Raw genomic sequence first — 23246 nt, forward strand, 5'->3', positions numbered from 1 at the left:
AGTGGAGTGGGCGGGAGAAGAAGGCTGGGGCAGGTGGCTGCGACTTGGGGACAATGGGGGTGGGAAGAGAAGGCACGCGACCCCTATTGCAGGGTCTCAGCCCAGGGTGGGCTCAGGTGGTAATGCACTAGTCGGCACTCAGTCTGCTTTGGGTTTCTGAGCCCGGGGAAGTGCCCACGCCGGCTTGGCTCGCCGGGCCCGGAGGGTGGGCGCGGGCAACGCTGTGCGACTGGAGACCAAGAGCCGGTACATTGATTTGTTAGCGGTTTGGGGCTGGCGATGGAGGGAGGGGGCGTTGCCATGGAGACCGAGGGTGCGCGGCCGCAAGGGAGGGGTCAGGGAACCAGTGGGTTCGGCCCGAGCGCGGTCCGGGGATTCGGGAACGGCCCTTTGCTCCCCAGTACCTGTGCATTGTGCTGTACTAGCGGCGGGGGATGGGGAGGGTATGGCGCCGGCCGGGGCAGAGGAGGGTGAGGACGGTCTGGGTCTGCAGAGGGGCGGCGCCTGGTTGGGACCTAAGCGTGGAGCCCAGAGGGCTCGGCGGGGACACGCCACGCACCGGGGGAACCGCTGGGCGGCAGGGCAGGGGGGGCGGGGGCCGGAGCCTAGGGCAGCGGCCCCCCTGGCTAGCCGTGCAGACTGACAGCGGCCCAGCCCGCCCTGCCTCGCGTCACTTCCGCTGACGGCAACTCCCCCCCCCCCACCTTTCCCTGGTCTCTGGAGTGGCCGGAGACTCCGCCCCTTGGCGATTGAAACGCGGGTCACGTAGCAACGCGGGGGAGTCGGGGAGAGGGGCGTGGCTGGACGCTGGTCCAATCAGCGCTTGCAGAACCGGCCTAGGCCGCTCGGCTTTAGCAACGTCGTTAGCAACACGTGGGGCGGGAGGAAGCGCCGGGCGGGGGCGGAGAGAGGGAGGGAGGGCGAGCTGGGAGGGAGGAGAACTGACGTCAGCGAGAGAGTATTATGGGCTGTCGAGCGCTGGCTGCTGCTTTTCTGCTCCTGGAAGCGGCCGAGGGGGGAAGCGGCGAGTCAACATGGAGCTCTCGGCGGTGGGGGAGCGAGTGTTCGCGGCCGAAGCCCTCCTGAAGCGGCGTATTCGCAAAGTAGGTGACGGGGACAGCGGGCGGCGGCGCGGCGGGCCCTCCCTTACCAGGGCCCGGGCTCCCTCCCCCTGCTGCAGCCCAGCCTCCCTTCCCCCAGGTCCCAGCAGTGGCCGCGGCCGTGGCGGCGGCGGCGGCTCAGCCCCTGCGCTCTTAGACTTGCAGCGGTGCACAGATTGCATGGATGGGGGGCGGGGTGGGGGAATGAATGCCGGTGCATGCACTTTGTGCAGCGTTTCTGCAGGGGTGCTGCAGCGGGCTGGTGCCTTTGGCGGTAGTGTTTGGAGCATTCATTTTGTGCATGCATTTTTGCGTGTATTTCTTGTGTCCTCGTCTTGCATTCCTCTCCATGCACATACACATACATTTTCCTTTTTGCATCCACAGGGACGCATGGAATACCTCGTGAAATGGAAGGGCTGGTCGCAGAAGTAAGTAGGTTATATGCAATCGCAACCCCACACTGATATTGAGGAGGGTTCTTTTCTTCCTCTTTTCCCCTTTACACTGGAATACAACACAAGGCAGCCGGAAAAGTTACACACATACACGCCCTCTGCTCCCTCCTCTCTCTCTCTCTCTCTCTCTCTCTCTCTCTCCTTGCTTCAGGGACTGATGCTAGATTCTTCCTGGTTTCCTATAGGTACAGCACGTGGGAGCCCGAAGAAAATATCCTGGATGCTCGCCTGCTTGCAGCCTTTGAAGAAAGGTACAGACCCTTAGCCCAGCTACTCCCTGGAACCCATATAGGCTGACTTCGGTGCCGCCAGGACACACCCCCTTTTTTCCTTTTCTTTATTTAGGGAACGGGAGATGGAGCTCTATGGCCCCAAAAAGCGAGGACCCAAGCCTAAAACCTTTCTTCTCAAGGTATGTGGCAGTCTCCAGTGTGGAGTGTGACATTCAAAGGGGACCTGGAGGGCTTGTGGAACCATCAGTGGGTGTCCATACCCTATGCTTGTCTGTGATCTGGGAGTCTTCTGATCAAGTCAGTGGCAGCATCGAGGAGGTGGGGCTTAGCTACACCAAAGACCTTTATTTCTCCCTCCAGCCATCCCAAGTAGACCTATAATGAACTACAGGTTGGTTGCAAATGGCTGCTCCCAGACAAACCCCCTTCCCCTCCCCCAGACTACAACCATTAAGCCCACCTCCCCACCCCAATTAGAATTTCCCAGGCATCTGGGGGAAGTTGGGCGGTCGAGGCTGGAGGACGTGGGGGGCGGGGCTCTGCTTCCTTCTTCTCACTGCCTTCTCTTTGCAGGCCCAGGCCAAGGCAAAGGCCAAAACCTATGAATTCAGAAGTGATTCCGCCAGAGGCATCCGGATCCCGTACCCAGGCCGATCACCCCAGGACTTGGCATCTACATCCAGAGCCCGAGAGGGCCTTCGGAACACAGGCCTATCCCCACCAGGGAGCAGCGCCAGTGCCTGCAGGGCAGATCCACCTCGGGACCGGGACAGGGATCGAGAAAGAGGTGCCAGCCGCGTAGATGACAAGCCCAACTCTCCAGGGGACAGCTCCAAGAAGCGAGGACCCAAGCCCCGGAAGGAGCTCCTAGACCCTTCCCAGAGGCCATTGGGAGAGCCCAGTGATGGCCTTGGAGAATACCTCAAAGGCCGGAAGCTGGATGACACCTCTTCTGCAACAGGAAAGTTCCCAGCGGGCCACAGCGTGATCCAGCTTGCTCGAAGGCAGGACTCAGACCTGGTACAATATGGTGTGACCAGTCCTAGCTCGGCAGAGGCCTCAGGCAAATTGGCTGTGGACACCTTTCCAGCCAGGGTGATAAAACACAGGGCTGCTTTCCTGGAGGCCAAAGGCCAAGGTGCCCTGGATCCTGGTGGCCCCAGGGTCAGACATAGTTCAGGTACCCCAGGCTCAGTGGGGAGTCTGTATCGGGACATGGGGGCTCAAGGGGGAAGGCCCTCCCTCATCGCCAGGATCCCAGTGGCCAGAATCTTGGGGGACCCAGAAGAAGAGTCCTGGAGCCCCTCCCTGACTAACCTGGAGAAGGTGGTTGTCACAGATGTGACCTCAAACTTTTTGACCGTCACCATAAAGGAGAGTAACACGGACCAAGGCTTCTTTAAGGAAAAAAGATGAATTGCTGGGAACGGGGAGCCCAGGACCAGAGCAGGGGAGAGTGAGCTCCAATGTGGCTTAGGCTTTTTTTATTTCTGAGTGGCTGTGGCCTTCTGCGTGGCTGTGGCCTTCTGCGTGGCTGTGGCCTTCTGAGTGGCTGTGGCCTTCTGGCTGGTCCTGTCCTTAACTTCACACCGTCCCCCTGGAGCCCCTTTCATTCCTCCTTCCTCAGTTCTGGTTGGAAAATTATCTAGAGTTCTATTTTCTATTAGATGTAAATATGTTATTTAAGAAAAATATCTAAATATATATATTTCAACTCTTGAAGTTCTTTTATTTAAACAAGGAAAGAGAGAGAGATTGTGGTTTGGTAGGGGCAGACAGACTGAGCTGGTACAGGACACTAGGAAAGTTGGGGGCCTGGGTGCTGGGATTCTGGAGGGTGTGTGGTGGGGCTCAGCCGGCCACCTCCTTCCACCGAGGATTCCCAGTGCCAGGCTCCTAGCACCCAGGCTGGATTTTTTGCTCTCCTTCCCATTGGTCAGCTAGGCCAACAAAAGGTTGGCTTCCCAATCAGAAAAAGGGGGTGGGGTCAGCCCAGTTTTTTTTTTTTTATTTTCTATTCTCTCTCTCTCTCTCTTTCTCTCTCTCTCTCTCTCTCTCTCTCTCTCTCTCTCAAGATTAAGTGATCAATTAGGGGGAAAGTATTAACTTAAATAACTTTTCGCGCGTGTCGTTGAAGGTAGGAAAAAGTCACGAGTGGGTGGGGCACAGCTCTCCCATAACCACACAAGGAGATGCACTTTATGGGAGGCGTGAGCGCCGCACACGAGGATTGTGTGTGTGTGTGTGTCATGTGGACAAAAATCTCCCCGTTCCCTCGATTCCTTCCCTTACTTTCCAGAGAGAAAAAGAAATCCAGCGAATTTGTTTACATTCCCGAAATGCCAGGATAAATCGGGAGGATTGCGCGTCAGTGCCCAGAGCACCAGACAGTTGTTTTTACAAGAGAAATGTTCGGTTGGACTTTTCCTTTGCGCGTCCTCTATCTTTGCCAGAAGACAGGGCGGCCCCACCTCCCAGGAAGACTTGGACAAGCCTGGTTCGTCGGGTGAGGGTGGGCCCTGCTCTCCGAAGGACGAACAGCCGCCAGGCCACCCCGCGGGGCTGGCAGCGGGCTGCGCACCAGGCCAGTCGAGCTGAGCGCTGGGGTCGCAGCCTAAGTGGAACTTGGTCAGGTGGGGCTCGGGGCGGAAGGGATCGGCGGGGTTCCCATCCAAGAATGTGCATTAGAAGTTTAGTTTCCCCCCCCTTTCCTCTTTCTTAAAAGCAAAAGCTGTAATTTATAGTCCCTTTCGATTCTCGGAGTGCTCGCTACCGCTACGTGAACTCGACGTTCAGACTCCGCCGAAGAGGGCGGGGGAGCGCGAGGTGGAGCGGGCGCGGCTGAGGACGAGGCGCCCCTCCGCCCTCTGCGCCCCTGGTCTCGGCCCACTCCGGACGGCGCCACGCGCAGCTCGGACTCAAAAGCACAAATCCGTCCCCCAGCCTAAGGTTGCCCCTTTCAGCAGGGATCTTGCGGCCTCTCCGCCCTCCCCGCCCTTAAAGGGCCAGCAGGCGATCTAACTTCTAGGGTTTTTGGAGGGAGGGGCGCGAGGCTCTGCTTGTGGGACAAAGCACAGACTTGGGGGGGGGGCTCTGGGGTAGGTTAGAGGAGCTTGGTAATGGGGAGGAACTGAGAGAGACCCCAGCCTTGTCCTCTGTACTCCTGGCTCCCCATCTCCAGCGTCTCAGTCTCTCCTCCCGCCAGACTTTCTTTGCCTTTAAATAGAGGGAGGAAAAAAAAGAAAAAACGGTGTATTCTATGTGTTTTTATTTGTTTGAAAATCAAATTGCGCCTAAAGAGAAGCCCCTGGAATGGGGATTTTTATCTGCTCATATTTGTAAAACTGGTATTTTCGACTTTGTATAAAGAAGCGCCGTTGACCGTGTGTCTGTCTAGACGTCGACCCTATTTTCAGGTAAACCTGCTTTGGAGGGCACTTCTGTGACCGCGTGGACCGTAACTCTGGGACAGGAGTCCCTTACCTGACTGCCGACGACTTCCTCTCTCTCCTCTCCTTCCTTGCTCGCTCGCACCTTCCTTCCCTTCAGCATTCCTGGTTCTGCCCTCTCTCCCCTTCGTCCTGCCATCTGTCCATGGCCGTTGTGTGTGTCTCCTTAGCTCGCTCTTGAGAGGCTGACCTGGGGGTGGGGGGTGGGCAGGGGTCTGGGGCCACATGGCTCCGAGTCTGCAAACGCAGACGGGCAGAGCACGTGTTGGGCTTTTGAATTTTCAGATATATACAAATCTCGAATTGATCGCCGCCTCAGCTCAAGAGTGAAACTTCGGTACCTATCTTCTTCTTGGGTTGTGAATGTGTCTGTATTCAGTATCACTTTTTACGTGTTTAAATATATACTTTGTAAATAAACATGTGTCTTGGTTTTCATTATTTTATCTACTATCTATTTATTTATTCCTCCCAAAACAGAGTAGAGTTCCTGGAAAGGAATGACATTTGCCTCCTCTCTCACTACCCACTTGGTGCCCCTACCTCCGCCCACATTCTCTAAAGTAGGGTTGGATTCCCCCCAAAAGGCCCTTTCCCAATTAGGAAACTCTGTGGGAGTGTGAGGGGAGATGGGTTGCAGAGGGAGAGAGTCATGACTGCTCTCAGCTCTCTTGGGAGGCTGTCTTCACTACTGGCTGTACTTCTTTGGGTCCCAGACAGAATTCGGGGACCCCTGAGATGATATGCTCGACCTCTGGGCTCCTTTACTCAGTCTGAAGGAGGATTTCCCCCCAGCACCACACCCGCTTCTATGTCAGCGGTCCATAGCTCTTGACACCCAAGAGCCTTGCAGACTCACTGCTGGCGATCCAAGCGTTGCTCCCCAATACTGTTATAGGACTTGTGCTCCAGACCTCCACAGCCTCGCCAGCGGTCCCCGAAATGCAGAGCCTCCGTCTATTGATTGAGGAATTGAATTCGCGGGTATTGCTAGGCAACTGCCTGCTTGGAGCTGGCGCAGAGCGCGCTGATGTGATTAGTGAACCCGGAGCCAGCCGCCCGCCGATCCTCAATCCCGCGCTGCGCTCCCACCCCCAGTCCCTAAGGCTTCTTAGACCCTGGTGTTCTTTCCAGTAGATACCCCAAGGTTGGATGAGGGGCTGTCGAGGGGGAACATAGAGTGGGATGCTCGTGGTGGGTGTTCTCGATCCTCTAGGCTGCAGATTTCTTACAGGGGGGTGGGGTGGGTAAGGTGGCTGCAAACACGACTCCGGATTCCCAAAGAGGACCTCACAGTGAACCTGATTCTACCTTCATATTCCCAGGCAGACGTCGCTCCATTGCGAAGAAGCCACCGCAATCCGTCAGAACCCGCAGAGCCCAAGGGGAGGCCCGATGTGGGCCAGGTCACATCTTTTGCCCTTGGCCCAGTAAGCAGTGGCTAGACAGTTGGCAGAGCCCTCTCGGCTCCCTTCTCAAGTTCAGTGACCTGCGTGGGAGGTCCTGGGTCGACGCCTGAGGTCTGAATTTGCCTCAGCGGGGTCACTGAGCATCGAGTGCCCTTCGGACTCTGAGCCGTCAGCTTGTCGAGCAGGATATCAGACGCCAAGAGGTCCAAGGACTATTTCTTAGGCCACCTCAAGGCGCTCTGGGCCGGGCACCCTCTTTGCTGGGCCCACCGGAGGGGGACGGCCATGAGGGAGTCAAGAAAGCAGTGGGGTGGCTGGGTCTGGGTCTAGTGACTTCAGCAGTCAGCCCTACAGTCGGGGCCACCACCGTTATCACCTGAATATAGGGATGAGACCCGCACTGACCCTGCGTGAGTTCTCCCTTCTTTGGTCACCACCAACCTTAACTTGGACTCAGAGCTCCCTTAGCGAATTTTCTGGGCATATTCTCCCGCAGAGCAAAGACCGGGTGTGGGGACCCCTGGCCCCCGACCGCCTTTGCTCAGGCAGATTTCCCTATGTCCTCATTGGCAGGACCTACTCGAGTTGCTGCCGGAGCTGAGCCTGGCCCAACACAAACACTGGTTGAATGGAATACTTATGGCTCTGCAAAGAGCCGTTTTTTATTCGGACTCTTTGATGCTCACAGAGTGCAGCTCTGATGGAGGCCTGGTTCTGTGCCCTGGACGCCCATGGTTTACTAGCCTGCCCCAGCTCTCTGCGGGTGCATCCACGGCTTTCCTCGTTTCACCAAAAAGTCTTCCAGGTCAGAGGTGGCTCGCATACAGCGGAGCCTAGGGTGGGAGTGAGTGGGAGCTGGAAGGGTCTCGGTGCCATTAGAGATGGAAATTTGGCGGACAGTAGGTGAGAAGCCATAGGCTGAGGCCTGGGCTTTCATTCCGCGGCCAGAGACTGAGTCGATTGGGGACTGCTCGGAGCAGCAGAGGTGTAGAGCGTGCAACTGAGTTCGGGACAGTCTAGGACAGCGGGCACATTCTCCCTCCTCCCAACCAACATTCAAAATCCCGGGCCCGAACTTCGTGGGAAGCGGGCGCCCTCTACAGGCGACGGTCTCAGCGCCTGTCCCAAGTGCCACCCCTCCCCCTCTCTGGTTCCGGATAGGCGCAAAGAAAAGCCTCCTTTCCTCCTACCACGCATCGCCGCATCGCCCCGCATCATCTCGGTGTCTTTGGGAATCCACCTCTACCACTACGGGTAGAGAGCGGGAAGATGGTGTCCGGTGGTCCAGAGCCCTGCTTCACCGTCTTCCCAGGTACCCTCCATTAAATCTAGCGGTGGATTGATTAAATCAGCACAGAAATGAATAATGAGCAATGTTGACCAGCCTCACCCCCAACTCTGGTCTGGAGACCTTGTTCCTTTTAGACATAGGTTCTCAAAGAGCCCAGCTGACCAACCAGGGCCACTACCTGCCCCTGCCCTGCTAGCTTGTTCCCCTAGGACAGATCTGGGCTCCAACTGCCCTAGTCCACCTTCTCCAAAATGAAACAGGCACTGAAAACAACAAAAGAGAAATCAAACTGCCAGGCGCCCACTTTGCAAGAATCAAGAATTGGGTTCCACACATGATGGCAAACTGCAGTAAAGTTTGCATTTCTGTCAGTAGCTTGTCCAGAGAACCTTAATCCCAGCAGCCTTTATGCCAGGGGTGGGTCTGCAGGTCCATCTTCCTTATACTTCCAAGAAAACTCCATTCTCCTGGGAGGCCAGAAGAAATTCTGAATAAATTCATGCCGAAGAGAGAAAGGCGAGTCTTGGACTAGGGAAGGGTAGGTAATCAGCACCCATCTCCTTCCTCATCAGTTGGGGTTAGGGGCCTAAGTGGTTACTGGCTTAAAGCCTCCTGCTCTTCCCGGTGTCTTCCCAATTGGCCTTACTGGGACGGTGGAGATGAGGCTGTTGGTTTCCTTAGAGCACGGCATAGCCGCTCCCTGTACTGGCTGGAGGCCCGTAAGCATTTATTTTGAGCAGTAGTGTTATTAGTGGGCAAAAATTACGCATCATTGGGAAACCCTGTCTCGAAAAACCAAAAAAAAAAAAAAAAAAATTACTCATCATCTTTCCCACGAATCCAGGCTTTCTCAAACTTAGCTCCTTGGATGTTCTGAGAAGCTGGACTTTTTTTGGCGACGACTTTGTGTGGTACGCTTGATTTATTTATTTATTCAAGACACGGTTCTCTGTAACTTTGGAGCCTGTCCTGGAACTCACTCTGTAGACCAGGCTGGCCTCGAACTCACAGAGATCCGCCTGCCTCTGCCTCCAGAGTGCTGGGATTAAAGGTGTGCGCCACCACCAGGGGGCACTCTTGGTTTCTATGCATTAGATGCAGGCTGCACCTTTCATCATGGCCAACTTTCTCCAGACACTTCAGCCTGCAAGCTCGCAGTCAATCACAGGTGTTGGTATTTGCTCTTGAAACCGTGCCCCTTCCTTGCAAGGATGCCCTTCCCCCTTTTTCTCCCTCCCACCTCTGACTGGCTAAGCCATTTCCATTTCTTTCCTCCAACGCTACCACTATGTGCATGTCCAGATGGGCGTTTTGTCCCATGACAGGGGAAGGAAGGACTGTTTTGTTTACTTACAATGTACACCAAGTCAAAAGTTTACAAAAATATTTATTAATACTAAGAATAGCAAAAAGACATGAATTTTCCTACATCATTTACTGCCTTTCCCTGGCAAAATAAATTAACACCGGTCTAAAGCCCCTATAATCTAGGCTAGTGCCACTAGAAACTCCGAGAACTGTGAGATACATCTGGGTAAACACGGCTACCAGGGAACCACCCAGCCACACTCCACCCCACACCCTGAGGGACTTCTTGGGGTAGGTACTTCCTTGGCAGCTGGACTGTTCTGTTCCAACACCACAGATCCTAAGTTTTCCCAGGGTTCCTTGCCTACTCCCTAGGAAAGAGAGCAACCCCCGTTTAGAGGGGCATACATAAACAACCGTCCAAAGAAACCAAGCCGATGACTGACACCGGCTCAGAGTTCAACATTTCCTTCCTGATAAACCTCAGGATCAGCGCTCTTCAATCAAGATTGGAATTTGGAGTGTACCCAAGAAGGGGAATTGTTTTTGGTACCAGGTACAGAAGCAGACAAAAAGGTGCCTGTATTCTCAGTCTCTAGGGAGACTAAGGAAGGCTGCCAGAAGTTCAAGGACAACCTGGGCAGGAAGAGACCCTGTCTTGAAAGGACTAAGACAGAATTAAAATATCCATTTGGCATGAAAAGGTGGCACAGAACATCTGGGACCCTTAGAATCTTGTAAGATGTGGGACTCATGCCAGCTACACACACACACACACACACACACACACACACATACACACAAAGAGGCAAGATAGCAGCAAATAAAAAAACATTAAAAAGTAACTACTTTTATTTATTGGTAAACACGAGAACTCCACCTGGAGCATGTGGTGTGCCTCTCCAGCGGGTTCTCATGTGGGCACACTACACACATATGCTTTGTAACAAGAGACCACTGGGGTCACAAGCACCAGGGAAAACACACCACAAGAAGGCAAAAGTGGCTGGGAGGAAGGTATTTGTAGATTTCAACTTTGGGACTGAAATAGCTGGTAAAAATAAAAGGCACCTAATTGGGGTTTGGAGACCTGGCAGCAGGGAACAAAGTCAGTCAAACTAGATCCCCATACATGGTCACTTGTCCAACAGCTCATGGAACCCCCAAAAGATATGGAGGTGCCTTTAAGGCAGTGTGTGGTACAAAAGAAGCTGCAAACCTTGGATGAGGCAGCAGAGGACCCTGGCTGAAGACAGGGAGAGAGGTCAATGGCCCAGCAGGCAACGCTTTCCCCGTTACCGGCTTCCTGGCCCTGGAGTCTCTCCAGCGACAGCTCTTGCTGCCAGTAGCATGGTCCCTTGGTGTTGGATCCAGAGGCTGCATATCGTGAGCCTCTTTCAGGAGCCATGGATATGGGTCTGTTCCAAAAGGCACAGTGTTGAGGTCAGTTTGGTCGCACAAAGACCATCTCTTATTTGGTGTGTATTGGGTAAACTACGGAGGGGGGGCACTTTGAAAGTGTGGCAGGTCCCAGACACCACAGCCCACTGTCTGGGCTGGTTCTGGAAGGGGACTTTTCCCTTCAAGGCAACAGGAATGAAGAGACCACACCTGCCGGCTGACTGGTCAATGGTAGAAGCAGAAACAAGGGCTTCACACCACCCCCACTTTTTGGCATCACAGACTCACTGACCAGATTGTCATGGCCACAAGGTGATATCCAGGACAGAGGTCCTGACATTGGCCAGCAATCTGACAAGGTAGTTTTAAGACAGCTACCTGGGAAGGGGGACAGGGAGAAGGCATCTAGAAAGGGGCTCAGAACTGGAGGAAGGGGGAGGAATCAGGACCCCCCTGCCAGGTGGGCTGTCAAACTGTCCCACCACATAAATGGCACAGGGATATTGCTTCTCAGCTAGGAAGGAAACACAAGCTCCCGAACATGGGAGAGGATTGTCAGGGAAAATGGTACCCAAGAATGGCCCACTCAGTAGGCAGGGCTTTGCACCAGACTCAACTACAGAAAACGCCTGCCCGACAGTCTAAGAGACACCAGTCTAGCCAGGCAGCGGGGTGGCAAGCCTATGGGGCGCACCTGCATTCCTGCACTGCAGCTACTTGGGGGTCTTATCTGGCCCTAGCAATCAAACTAGTGGGGGAAGATCACCTGCCCAGGACTGCAAACTGCTACTTCAGCCTCCTCTGGTTTACAACCCAGAGGAGTGCACTCTAGTGGGCCTAAGCAGGGGTGCAGGTCTGGATCCAGAGCAGAACAGGGTCACTTCTCACTGGGGCTCGAGCTTGCCTGTGGGAAGGCAGCTGCATCGGACTCCTCTGTTCCCAAACCCAGTAGCACGGAGGTACATCTGGATGCCGGGATGAGGCCTTCCAAACCCTGGCTGGACTTTGGGGCCACAGCTGTGGTCAGGAATGACCCCGCATCAGGGACAGACACTCTGGAGAGTCACGCATGGTTCTGTAGACTTCTGCAGGGTCCCTGAATCAAATCTCACAACGATCGTCCTTTTATGATGAGGTCACAGTCTCATCTGCCAAGAACAGAATCCCCACTTCACCGCAAAGGCCCGGTCACTGTTGGGCTTGAGAGAAGGTCCGGCCTGCCCTGTCTCTCCCTCCACCGGGCTGGGGAGGGGGCTGTAACAGAAGGCCCTCCCCAGACCCACCTGACAGTAGTTGGGCTAATTAGATAGGGGAGGGTCTCACTAGGCCAAGGAGGGATTTGTATTGATAAGGCCTTGTTCAAGCAGGCAGTCTTGAGCCAGTGGCCAACCAGATTTCCTGAGGCAACAAGACAGAGTGGAGTGGAGGCCCAGAGAGGTAGAATCACCAGAGAAACAAGTACCAGTCCTATGTCTCGTGACAGGGCAGAGCGGGGCCCCCAGGTCAGGCATCAAAGCAAAACCAGAGACCGGAAGGTGGGTCGGACTCGGGCAACGGTGTCAGTAAGGCCTCAAGTTGAAGAACCCCACGCTGGTGGGGGACTCCTTCACTGTGACAGTAATGAGGTTGGCCGTGACATCTGTGACAAACACGTGCTCAATGAGGCTGCGGGCAGGTTTCCAGTCCTGGTTGGTCTGGACCGACACCGACAGGTTCTGCCCCGCGCTGGGGAGCGAGGACGAGTCAGGGTCTGAGTCGGAGCTACTGTTCTCCTCTCCCGTGCTCATCTCGGACAGAGCAGGCGCCTTGCGGCCTTCTCCCGTGACCGCGTGGCCCTCCTGTCCACTGGAGGCGGTGACGCACTTAACACTGTCCCTCTTGACCGAAGGGGTGGGCAGAGCTGTAGCCTTGGAGGCCAGTTTTTCGCCTTTGCTGGTGTCTGTGGGGGTGCTGGTCATGTTTATTCCTGTGAGGCCGCCCCCAGGACCTTTCCCTGTGGCTGGGTTGGTGGCTGGAATGGCCTTGGCGGCTGTGGCGTGGCGGGAGAGCAGGCCCATACCAGGCACACCGTTCTTGACGCTCTGTAAGTCCAGGACCTGCAGGCTCAGTTCCTGAGTGGGGGCCAGCTGGGAACCTAGGCCCCCTGAACTGCCCCCTTTCTGCTGCTCTGCAGCCCCACTGCCAGGGGCCTTCAGGACCTTGCTTCCTGGAGGACTCACCCCCAGCTCTCCTTTCTGCGTCCTCACTTTCAGGTCCAGCCCCAGGCTGCACTTGTTGGCGGCTTGGGCCTTGAGAGCCAGTCGGCTTGCGGTCTGAGCCTGACTCTGGCTCATGCGGTTCATGTAGTGTACTATAGAGCTCTGCCAGCTGATGCCACCGCGGTTGGGGCTTCCGGTCATGCCTTTCATGAGACTGGCCAGGTTCTCTGGGGTCGCCATGGCGCTAGAGCCACTGCAGGCCTCTTTGGTGTGGGCTTTCAGGGCTGCCAGGCCTGCCACAGGAGCACTGAGGGGAGGGGGCAGCTTGCTGGCTGAGGTCCCCAGGTCCTTCCTGGTGGTCTTCAGCACCTTGGCCAGGCTTACGGGTCTCCGAGCCGCCTTCTGTTCTGGGGGCAGCGGCTTGCGCCCCCGTTTCTTGCGAATGGGATCTTTGAGCTCTGGCTTGGCCACCAGGATCTGGGCTTTCTTCTGAGGCACGGGGTGGGTCTCACGGCCCCGGGGGCCCCTCTTGGAGTCCAGATCGCTGTCATCTTCGTCTTCATCCGAGGAAGAGGAGGACGATGTGGAGGAGGACGATGAGCTGCTGGATTTGGACTTGGAGGGAGCATCTGGTTCCTGAAAAGACAAATGGGTGGGATTCAAAACTGTCTGGGTAACACCAGGTGTCCTGCAGCCACAGCACCAGGGTCCTCCAGGCCCCAGCAGGCAGGGAGGAGTGACCATGCTTGCCAAAAGAGGTGAAACCTGCTCAGCGGTATGTACGATTAGAGGTAAATTGTTAATTTTCTGCTTCTTAGGTCCTAATGTGGCCTGCGGACCCAGACTCTCCCATGGTAGTGTAATGGAGATGGTGCCATCGACCTTCTAGCTCTGACGGGGGCTGATCCCATCAAACCCTGGGGCCCTAGGCTTCCCTAGCAGCTCCCTTCCCTCAGCTTCATCAACCCACAGAAACTTCTTCTCAGTCAGCAGGCTCCCTCTGGCCGACATCCTTTTGCTAGGAGGAAAGATGGTGGTGTCAGGGTAGACTCACACTCACACTTCTGCCACAGGAAGTGAAGCCCTATGGAATGAAGCCCCCATAATGGACAAAAGCACACTTGAACCTAAGGATGGAGGCCCCTTCCCTGTCCTGCTCCTGAATGGTCACGGGGCGGGGAGGGCAAGAGGGAGGATGCCAAGTATGTGGAAGGCATCTGTCTGTCATCATAGCGAGGAGGAGTCAACAGGACATTTTGAGACGGGCTTAGCATAGAATAGCATTCACTGCTTTTGCCCCTATTTCCCCGCCTGTCTGCCGACCCTGTGTGGCCCAGCTTGTCCATAATTCCTACACAAACCCGAGCACTTACTGCACACAGGTTTCCCCGGTGGAAATGTCTCTAAAGCGAGAGGGTGTTGGGAGTATCTACCAAGTCTGCTGTTGCTATCCCGGAGGACAGACTACAGAACTGACTTGGGCTGAGACAGGAAGCACCTACAGAGGCCCCGGGATGGGAGGAGCACGCACTGTCTGCTGCCTGCTGGTGCCATTCACCGGCAGAGGCCTGCCTACCTCGACAGCTCCCCTGAAGAACCTCTGCCCAAACGGGCATGGGTGGGTTAAGGAGAGCAATGCCCGTGGCCACTCACCTTGAGCTTAGAGCGCCGGCTGCAGGACGACATGACTGTGTGCTTCCTTGGCCTGCCCCTGGGCCTCTTGCCTCTCTTCCGGTTCTGTACCTCCTTCTCATGTTCCCTGGAGACACAGCACCAATCAGCTTTGAGAAGCCCTGCTTGTAAACCTTGGCTCCAGCCTCCACCCTCAGCTCCCAAGGGATTCCTGTAGCTCCTGTTAGCAGCAGCTTATCATTGTCAGTTTTGCAGCAAACTCCTATTGGAAAGCCGCAGCAGAGGTCCAGACCTTGGCTCAGAGGTGCTGGTCCCTACTATCTTTGCAGGCAATCCATTTCACTTGCTTTTGGCTAAAACGGAGCTGAGGACAAGAGAACAGAGCCAAAGCCACCTTTGAGGCTACCTGGTCTAATGGGTCGGTTCCAACGAAGACTGCCCTCCAGCATGTACCCTCTATGACCTGCTAGCCCAGGAGCTGAGGGCTCCAGTGTGGCTTATGCTTGCTTGCCAGGCTTCTCGCTCACTTGTATCACCCCGTTCCCGCATTCCTCACACACCTCCAGCATTCTGCGAGGAAGTTATCAAGCCCCCCATCAGCCCGGCCTCAGAGTCTGTACCCCTGCAACCCAGGGCTAAGGCTGTGAAGTCACGGAAGCTCAGATTTCAGGCTATCCCACTGGGTATATCTGAAGAAGACCCCTGGGGACAACGACCCGTGACATGACTTGGCAGGTAAAGGCACGCGCTGCTAAGCCTGACAACCTGACTTTGATTCCCAGAAACCACACAGTGAAAAGAGACAACGGGGGAGGGGGGGAGGGCTGGAGAGATGGCTCAGTGGATCCAGAAGACCTGGGTTCAATCCCCAGCAACCACATGACAGCTCACAGCTGTCTGTAACTCCAGTTCCCAGGGATCTGCCATCCTCACACAGACGTACATGCAGGCAACACAGTGATGTACATAAAATGAGAATAAATAGATCTTTTTAAAAATTGAGAACAACTCAGGCCTATGGCACATGCCTGCCTCCCTTTCCCCAAGCAAACAGACACATGCAAAATAATATAGCCAAGCACCATCTCCGGAGTCCTGGAAAGTGATCTCACATAGAACAGACCTTCAGGAAAAACCCCAGGCTAATCTCCACCTCAAGTTCAAGGGGCATCTCCAGGCCCTGCTGGCAGACCATCATCTATCTATCCTCTGTGGTGACTCTGATCTCCTTACACACAGTGGTTCCTCCCTGACAACCAAGTAAACCACCAGAGGGATATGTCCGGATGCAGGGAGAGACAGAACACGCACCATCCTGATTTTCTGTCCCATGTTGTAAAAGAGACTATTCCCATGATGGCATCTTTTGGATGTTTTGGAGCTAACCAAAAGCCATGTGAAAGAGGTCCCTGCCTCAGGACGATGCCTTTGAGACAGGCTCTTGTTTCATTGGTCGAGCTGGCTTCCAACTGCTTCAGCGGTTCCCTCACCTCAGCTTCTCTAGCAGCAGGGGCTGCAGATGTGTATGACAACACCTGGCCCAAGGATGTCACCCCTTAGAAAGTGCCAAGCCATCCCTCCAGGGCTCAGAGGATCAAGCTATAAATTTAACAGGAGGCATTGACACCGCTATCCCTTTCTAAATTCCGGCAAGCGCAAGCATTCACTCATCCTGCCAAAACCTACCCCCTCCCTACCCCGTTTGCAAAATGTCCTATAACAGTGAGAAACACAGGCTGGGCTCACAGAGAACAAGCTGGCTAGATTGACCCCAGCTGGAGAAGCTTTTGAGCAAACCATTCATCTGCTTCTACTGACAGAGCCAGCTTCTGCAGCAGGAAGGTGTCTGTGCTGCCACCCACATGGTTCTGTGTTCCTGAACCTCAGCACTCAGATGATGGTGACCTTCACACCCCATAACACACCGTTCCCGACACCATTCCACCCAACCCTTTGTCTTAATGAACATCTCCCACCTAAGAGTAGAAGTGTCAACTATAATTACGAAGCAGATCCTAGAGAAGCCTTGCACTGCTTCATGGCTTGAGCAAAACATCACATGCATCTCTCTGAACTGTGGGTTTCAGGCCCCTCTGGACCCTCTCCTGTGCCACGGCCCATCCTGGTGGGGACAGAAGAACAGGCCTACTTTTTACAGCAAGCTATTAGCACTGATGTTACTCCACAGAAAGGGCCAAGAGAAACTGGAGTCTGCACAAAGGTTCATCTTGGAAGTCCTGACTGTCTGTGGGGGCCTTAAAGTGCTCTGTCTCTGTAGCTGCTCAAGTAAGCCTGGGGACAGGCTCCTTATGGGGGCCTCATGCCACAGCCCCCAGGCCACCATGTCACCAGTCAATTCCACCCAACTCTTCCCTCCCCCAGAGCGCTGTTAATGGTCTCACTTCTTCTGGAAGGCTAGCAGCAGCCTTGGGTCCAAGATGTTCTCTTCTGGCTCCCAGCTGTTGTGTCTGGAAAAGCAAAGAGCAGGGCTGGTGAGCAGCATCCAACTGGGCTGCAGGGACAGCTCCCACTGTCCTGCTGGGGGCAAGGGGCACCAAGCCCAGGCAGTCCTCTGAGGTCCCAGAAGCCCTTTAAGTTAGTTAGCATCATGGCCTCAAACCCACAGGCAAACTGCCACCTCAAGCCCCAAGTCCCAGCAGGCCACAAGGGGACTCAACAGTCTGCGCCTGGGAAGAAAACAAATCCCAACAAAGAGCAAAGCTGCTGAGGGAATCCCCCGAGCCTGGCCCTGAGCCAGGGAGGGAAGGGAAGACAGGTAGGGGAGGGGGAGCTGGGGAAGTAGAAAGAACAATGTGGCGGACACCACGGAGAGCGCGGGCAGAGCAATGGGGTTTGAGGGGGGCATTGGGAGGGGATGGGGTCCAGGAAGGAAGGTTGCGGGGCAGCTGCAGAAGAAGCCCCTTCCGGGGAAGGCCGGGTCCCTTCTCTTCATTAAGAAGAAAGCAAGCGCGCGGAGGGGGGCGAGAAAGGGGGGGGCTCCTACCAGTAGGAATCTCAGGTTACAGCGGGGTAACTTGGGCAAGGGGAGGGGGCCGTGTCCCGCGCCTGCCACGGCCGGCTCCAGGGCGGGGGCGCATGCAACAAATGGGCGCCAGAAGCGCGCGGCGCGGAGGAGGAGGGCCGGGCCCGAGGGAGTCGGGGCTGGAGGCCTCCCTGCCTGCTCCCCGTGGGCTCGTAAACAAAGGGCATCGCCTGTCGGCCGGGTCCTCCGGGTCCCGAGCCACAGAACTTCCCGCCCGGACCCGAGAGGAGAGGGTCCCCGAGCTGTTCACACCCAGGCCGGGAGGCGCACGCGGGAAGGCGGCCGCGCACCGGGGACTCACTTAGAGGACCAGCCGCGCCACTTGACCAGGTACTCCAGCTTGCCCTGCGGGGAGAGAAAAGCGGGCGGTGAGCCGCGCAGAGAGCCGGGTGCGCGTGGGGGGCGGGCGGGGACGCACGCACCTTGCGGAGCCGCTTGCTCAGAATGCACTCAGCGGCGAAGACCTGCTCGCCCACGCTGCTCAGCTCCTCCATGCCGCCGCCCGCCGCGGCCCGCGCCCCGCAGACCCCGGCCCACAGTCGCACACAAAGCGCCGCCCCCGCCGCGCCCCGCCCCGCGCACGCGCGTCGCAGTCGCCCGCGCTGCGCTCCTTGGAGCCACCCGGCCAATAGGCGCGCGGGGCGGGGCGCGCATTGTTCGCTGTGGCGGCGGCGAGGACCGGTCCGTGGGGTTGGGCGCTCTCTGAGCGGCGTGGAGAGGCTGCGTGTTCCGAGGACCCTGGGGTCTAACAGCCCCGGATCACACGTCCCCGCGGGAAGCCATTGTTTGGGTTGAGAGCGGCGAAGCGGGGAGCACGCGGCGCTTCCTGCCCCCACCAGCGAGGGACGCTGCTCCCCACCAGTCCTCTATAAGTGCACCCGGATACTACAGGATCAGGGGTGAAAGAAAAATACAGGGTTGGGGCGGGGAACACAGAAAAGCGATTGTTGTTCTCTTCAAGGCTATAGAAGAAAAAATAAAGCAGGTCCCTGGAACACTGAACTCCAAGTTCCTCGAAAAGAGTTTCAAAAATGGGACCCCTGATCCTCGACTTTTAATGCGCGCGTGGGGACACAACCAACTTGCTCTTTTTCTTAGTTTATTTCACGATTTTGGTGACGTCGACGTGGACTGGAGGGGACGATGTGCAGACCTGGGTGTCACCTCGGATTCTTTCACAACTCGCTAGGCTCTGCCAGGAAAGTTCTTTGGATCAATTTCCAGTGATAGAAGTAGGGGTGGCCCGGGTCCTTCCAGGTCGCCCTTTTATTTTCTCGCTCAGACATGAATTCCGTTGAGTGGCCTTCTTTGCAAGTTTTGAAGCAAGTCAAACTTGACGAAGGAGGCGTTCTCTCAATAAAGTAGACTCCAGTGAAAATCCACTTTCTGGTTTTGCCTCTTTCGTGGACACAGCTGCAAATCCAGTCTCGTTTTTGTAGGAACTTCTTTCCACCTAATGGGGAACTTATTTGCGGAGGAGAAACATTTGTTTTGGTTGTAATAGCTTTCTGCCCTAAGAAGAAACATCGGGAAACCACGCTGGGATTTAGGGGTGCTCTTCAGTTTAGGTGGTGGGTTAAACCAGTCACCTTCACTCAAAGCTTTGGAGAGATCTTGCAACTGTTGACAGAGGGGGCAGCGAAAGGGACATTTTCCTGGAGAGCGCAATGACTGCTCATTTAGGGGCTTCCGTGCAGTAGTGGGTGAACCATGCATGAAGAAAGCCGCCGCAGTCTCGCAGCCAGCCCTTTTTGTCTGTGTTCAGATCATCTGGGCAGTAAATGGTAGAGCGGGTACAAAGGTGTGTTTATTGTAATCCTATAAATGGCTGGATCCATTTCAGCTGCTGCTTGCGCTTCAGGATTCCAGGGGGATGTAACATTTACTGTTACAATTTCCCCACTTTCCTTTTTTGGAACCAACACAATTGCTTATTTTTTTAAGAACAACAACAACAACAACAACAAAAAAACTTAAAAAATACAGCTCTCTCCCTTTCTTTTTGTCTGCTAAGAAGTAGCCAAGAGTCTGATGTGAACACATTGGGAAAAAGTTCCCTTCCCTGAAATATGTCTATCACACACCTCACCTATTCAACCTTGGACACCCAGTTGGAGTAGTTAAGATAATTAATTTGGAGAAACAAATACCACCGACTTGACTGGAATGCAGCCATTAGATCAATGCAGCCTGTGTATGATTCAGAATTTGTGGCGTTTCTGACTCACAGCTTTGGCATTAGTAGGATGAGTTAGGATTGATTCTTTTCATTCATGTCATTAATAGCTACTCTGCATTTACTACTAGATACGGAAGTGAGTCCTTAGCCGCTGTGTGACAAGACTGGGGCAGGCTCTGGGCATGAGGATGGGCACTGTCGATTGCCTGACTCTGAAGGATTGAATTTCAAATTGTATTTCCTTTTACATCATTGACATTCAAATAGCCACTTGAGGCTGGTGGTCACTCACAGGACACCGGGCCAGTCCATAAGAACATAAAGATGTGTGTTAAGGGAGTACTAGTTCTGGACGTCAGCCCTGGATCACTTGTGCACACGGATAACCTCAGAACGTTTAAAGAATATGTAGAAATCCAAGCATGTTTGGGGAGTAAATGTCTTGCTACTCTCTGTGCAAACAACAGTGTGGACAAAGTCTTACTTCCTTGTTTGTTTATTTTTGTTTTCTGGTGTCGTGTAGATTGGACCCAGGGCCTTGAACATGCTAGGGCAAGCACTTGACTGCTGAGCTACATTCCAACGTCCTTTAGGCACGAGAGGTTGGAGTCTTGCTAAGAAAGAGTAAATATGGGTTGGAGAGATGGCTCAGCAACTAAGAACATGCACTGCTCTTAACTTGTACAGGACCCGGATTTGCTTTCCAGTTCCCATTTATGGCAGCTCACAGCCACTCCAGTTCCAGGGGATCTTATGGCTTCTTGTGCCTTCCCAGGGCACCAGGCAAACATGGTACACATACATCCATGTAGGCAAACACTCAGACACATAATATAAAAACTTTAAAATAAAAAGGAAGTAGAGGCATATGAAAAGGCCATTGCTTAGTAGTGCTTACTGGTCCTGCAGAGGAGCTTGGAACTGTTCCCAGCACTTGATATACGATGGTTCACAACTGCCTCTAACTCCATTTCCATGGAATTTGATTCCCTCTTCTGCCCCCTGAGGGCACCTGCACACATGTGATGCACATAAACTCATGTACACACATAAATACGTAAATAAAAATAAATATTTTCAATCGGGCATGGTGGTGCACGCCTTTAATCCTAGCACCAGGAAGCAGAAGTAGGCAGACCTCTGAGTTCCAGGACAGTTTATTCTACAGAGTGAGTTCCAGGACAACCAGGGCTACATAGAGAAACTCTGTCTCAAAAAAAAATCAATCAAACAAACAAACAAAGAAATGTTTCCATTCCTTGCGTGTGGTTTGAGAATCAGAACTACTAGAGCAAGGAAATCAATCCACAGTCAGTGGGGACACCGGAACTGATAGTATCCAGTCGCAGAGTGCTTGGCAGTTACAATTAGATCGCCTTAGATACAATCTTACAAAATAGCATCCCAACTGCTTATTTTATGTTCAGCTTTGCCACTGTGGTCCAAACATCAGATCTTCCCCATAAGGGATATGCAATGAGCTAAATTCAGGATCTACAATGCATCTCAATATCTGATGTATAATTGCTGCCATCTCTTTCAAGCTTCTCTCTGCATTTGCAAAACTGAGGTGTGGCTTAGGGCTCACTGTGTCAAGTGATGTGGTTTCTGTATATATAGTGGGTAAACATTGTCTACATGCTCCTCACAATGTTTACGTGTCAGTCAAAATAACTGGGGTTGGGATGCTTGCCCAAGTTCACAAGCCTTCAGTCTTTAGGCACACAATGCAAATATTGACACCCCCACTCCCGACCCTCCATACCTCACCCAGCGCTCTCTAGAGACAACTGTTCGGGGACACTTCCCAAAACAGGTCGTCTGTCTAAGATTTTAATTTGGAGATGAGAAAAAGGAATTCAAAATTGTTTTTAGGGCATCTCTATGCCCTCAGTTTTGCCTCTGCTTTGTCTGCCCAATGGGGACTCAGCACACTCTCTGAGTTATGTGGAGCTTGCTCACTGAAGCCTTCCAAGATGAGCTGTGTCCCCAGGAGCAGCCTGTCTCCTGGTATCGTATCTTCTTTCCCAGAATCTGCCCCCAGGTCTTCTAGACAATCTCAGTACCCTTAGAAACCTGCCCAGGTGGGAGACACCCTAAATACTGGGGTCAGGAAGAGGTGGAGGCACACTGTACTAGAGGTGTAGAATGGAAGATGGGTGGCAGCTCTTTCTAGGAGGTCCCTGTTGCATGAAGGGTTTATCTCAAAGGTGTCATTTGTTAGCTTTGCCATCAGATTAGTTCCTGATCCCATTTTCATGCTATTATAATAATGTTGGGATAAGCATTTTATTGTTGTTCTTGTTGTTGAGGCAGGGTTTCTCTGTGAAACAGTCCTGGCTGTTCTGGAACTCACTCTGTAGGCCAAGCTGGCCTCAAACTCACAGAGATCTGCCTGCTTCTGCCTCCCGAGTGCTGGGATTAAAGGTGTGCACCACCGCTGCCCGGCAGCATCTTTATTCTTGCATGTAAAATGTGCTTGCAGAATGGTGTCAGGGATGCTGGGTCAAAGGGCACGTGACTTACATGACTTATGTGACTTCTCTTTCTTTCTTTTTCTTTCTTTCTTTCTTTCTTTCTTTCTTTCTTTCTTTCTTTCCTTTTCCCTTTTCTTTTTCTTTCTTTTTTCTTTTTTTGCTGATGGGGCAGAACGTTCTGAACTCCCTGGGTGTCTTTTGTTGTCCATCTGTCCCCTGTTTCAGCAGTTCCACCAGGCTGACTTTGGATTCGCTATGCAGCCAAGGATGATCTTGAATTTCAGCTCCTGCAGCTCTGCCTGGGGCCCAAGGGGTTTCCGAATGTGATTGCTGTTTCGCTGGCGGGGTGGACTGACACACACTAACCATAAACGTGTATGGGACTGACACACTAACCACGGCCTTGAACACCCCACCTCTGCCTTTACCTGAGACCTCTGCCTCAAGGACAACAGTTTGATTGAAAGATATTCGGAGTGCAGCTTTTCAGTGTGAAAGGCGTTATTTTCACAATTTTATTTTATTTTTAATCTCTTTTTGGTTTATTTTATGTGTGTTGAGTGTTTTGCCTATATATATATACATATATACATATATACATATATATATATATATATATATATATATATATATATATATATATATATATATATATAATTCCTGGAAGTCAGAAGAGAGTGTCAGATCCCTGAAACTGGAGTGACAGATGCTTATGAGGCACCATGCGGATGCTGGGAACCGAACCCAGGTCCTCTGCAGGAGCAACAAGTGCTCTTAACTGCCGAGCCAACTCTCCAGCTTGTCTTAAATTTAAAATTAATGTACACTTATGAAGGTTTCAAATCTAGGGCTAAAGAAAGCCTTTACATAAGAACAAATAAGTAGTCTGGGGGTTTATGATGATGCCTCAGTGTTCAGACATAGGCGTGCTAACTGTCCTTGCTCTATGCTGGAGGTGGTCTCAAACATCTCCCTTTCTTCTTTCCTTCGTTCGTTTCTTCCTTCCTTGAAATAAGATTTCACTATGTAGCTCTGGCTGCTTTTGGAACATGCTATGTAGGTCAGCCT

General features: G+C 53.5%; 2 protein-coding genes across 2 annotated transcripts; one reads left to right on the forward strand and one right to left on the reverse strand.

Moving 5' to 3' along the window:
* The first annotated feature begins 959 nt into the window (after nucleotides 1-959).
* Cbx8 (chromobox 8) lies at nucleotides 960-3510 on the forward strand. Its single transcript, XM_038328281.1, has 5 exons — nucleotides 960-1103; nucleotides 1488-1531; nucleotides 1744-1809; nucleotides 1904-1970; nucleotides 2365-3510. The coding sequence occupies exons 1-5, from the start codon at nucleotides 1035-1037 to the stop codon at nucleotides 3205-3207; spliced, it is 1089 nt and encodes a 362-aa protein (XP_038184209.1). The 5' UTR covers nucleotides 960-1034; the 3' UTR covers nucleotides 3208-3510.
* A 6568-nt stretch (nucleotides 3511-10078) lies between these two features.
* Cbx2 (chromobox 2) lies at nucleotides 10079-18071 on the reverse strand. Its single transcript, XM_038328941.1, has 5 exons — nucleotides 17945-18071; nucleotides 17824-17867; nucleotides 16882-16947; nucleotides 14501-14606; nucleotides 10079-13483 (listed from the first exon to the last, which is right to left on the reverse strand). The coding sequence occupies exons 1-5, from the start codon at nucleotides 18014-18016 to the stop codon at nucleotides 12209-12211; spliced, it is 1563 nt and encodes a 520-aa protein (XP_038184869.1). The 5' UTR covers nucleotides 18017-18071; the 3' UTR covers nucleotides 10079-12208.
* Between the last annotated feature and the right edge of the window lie 5175 nt (nucleotides 18072-23246).

Source organism: Arvicola amphibius, chromosome 4 (assembly GCF_903992535.2).
Source record: "Arvicola amphibius chromosome 4, mArvAmp1.2, whole genome shotgun sequence".
Lineage (NCBI taxonomy): Eukaryota > Metazoa > Chordata > Mammalia > Rodentia > Cricetidae > Arvicola > Arvicola amphibius.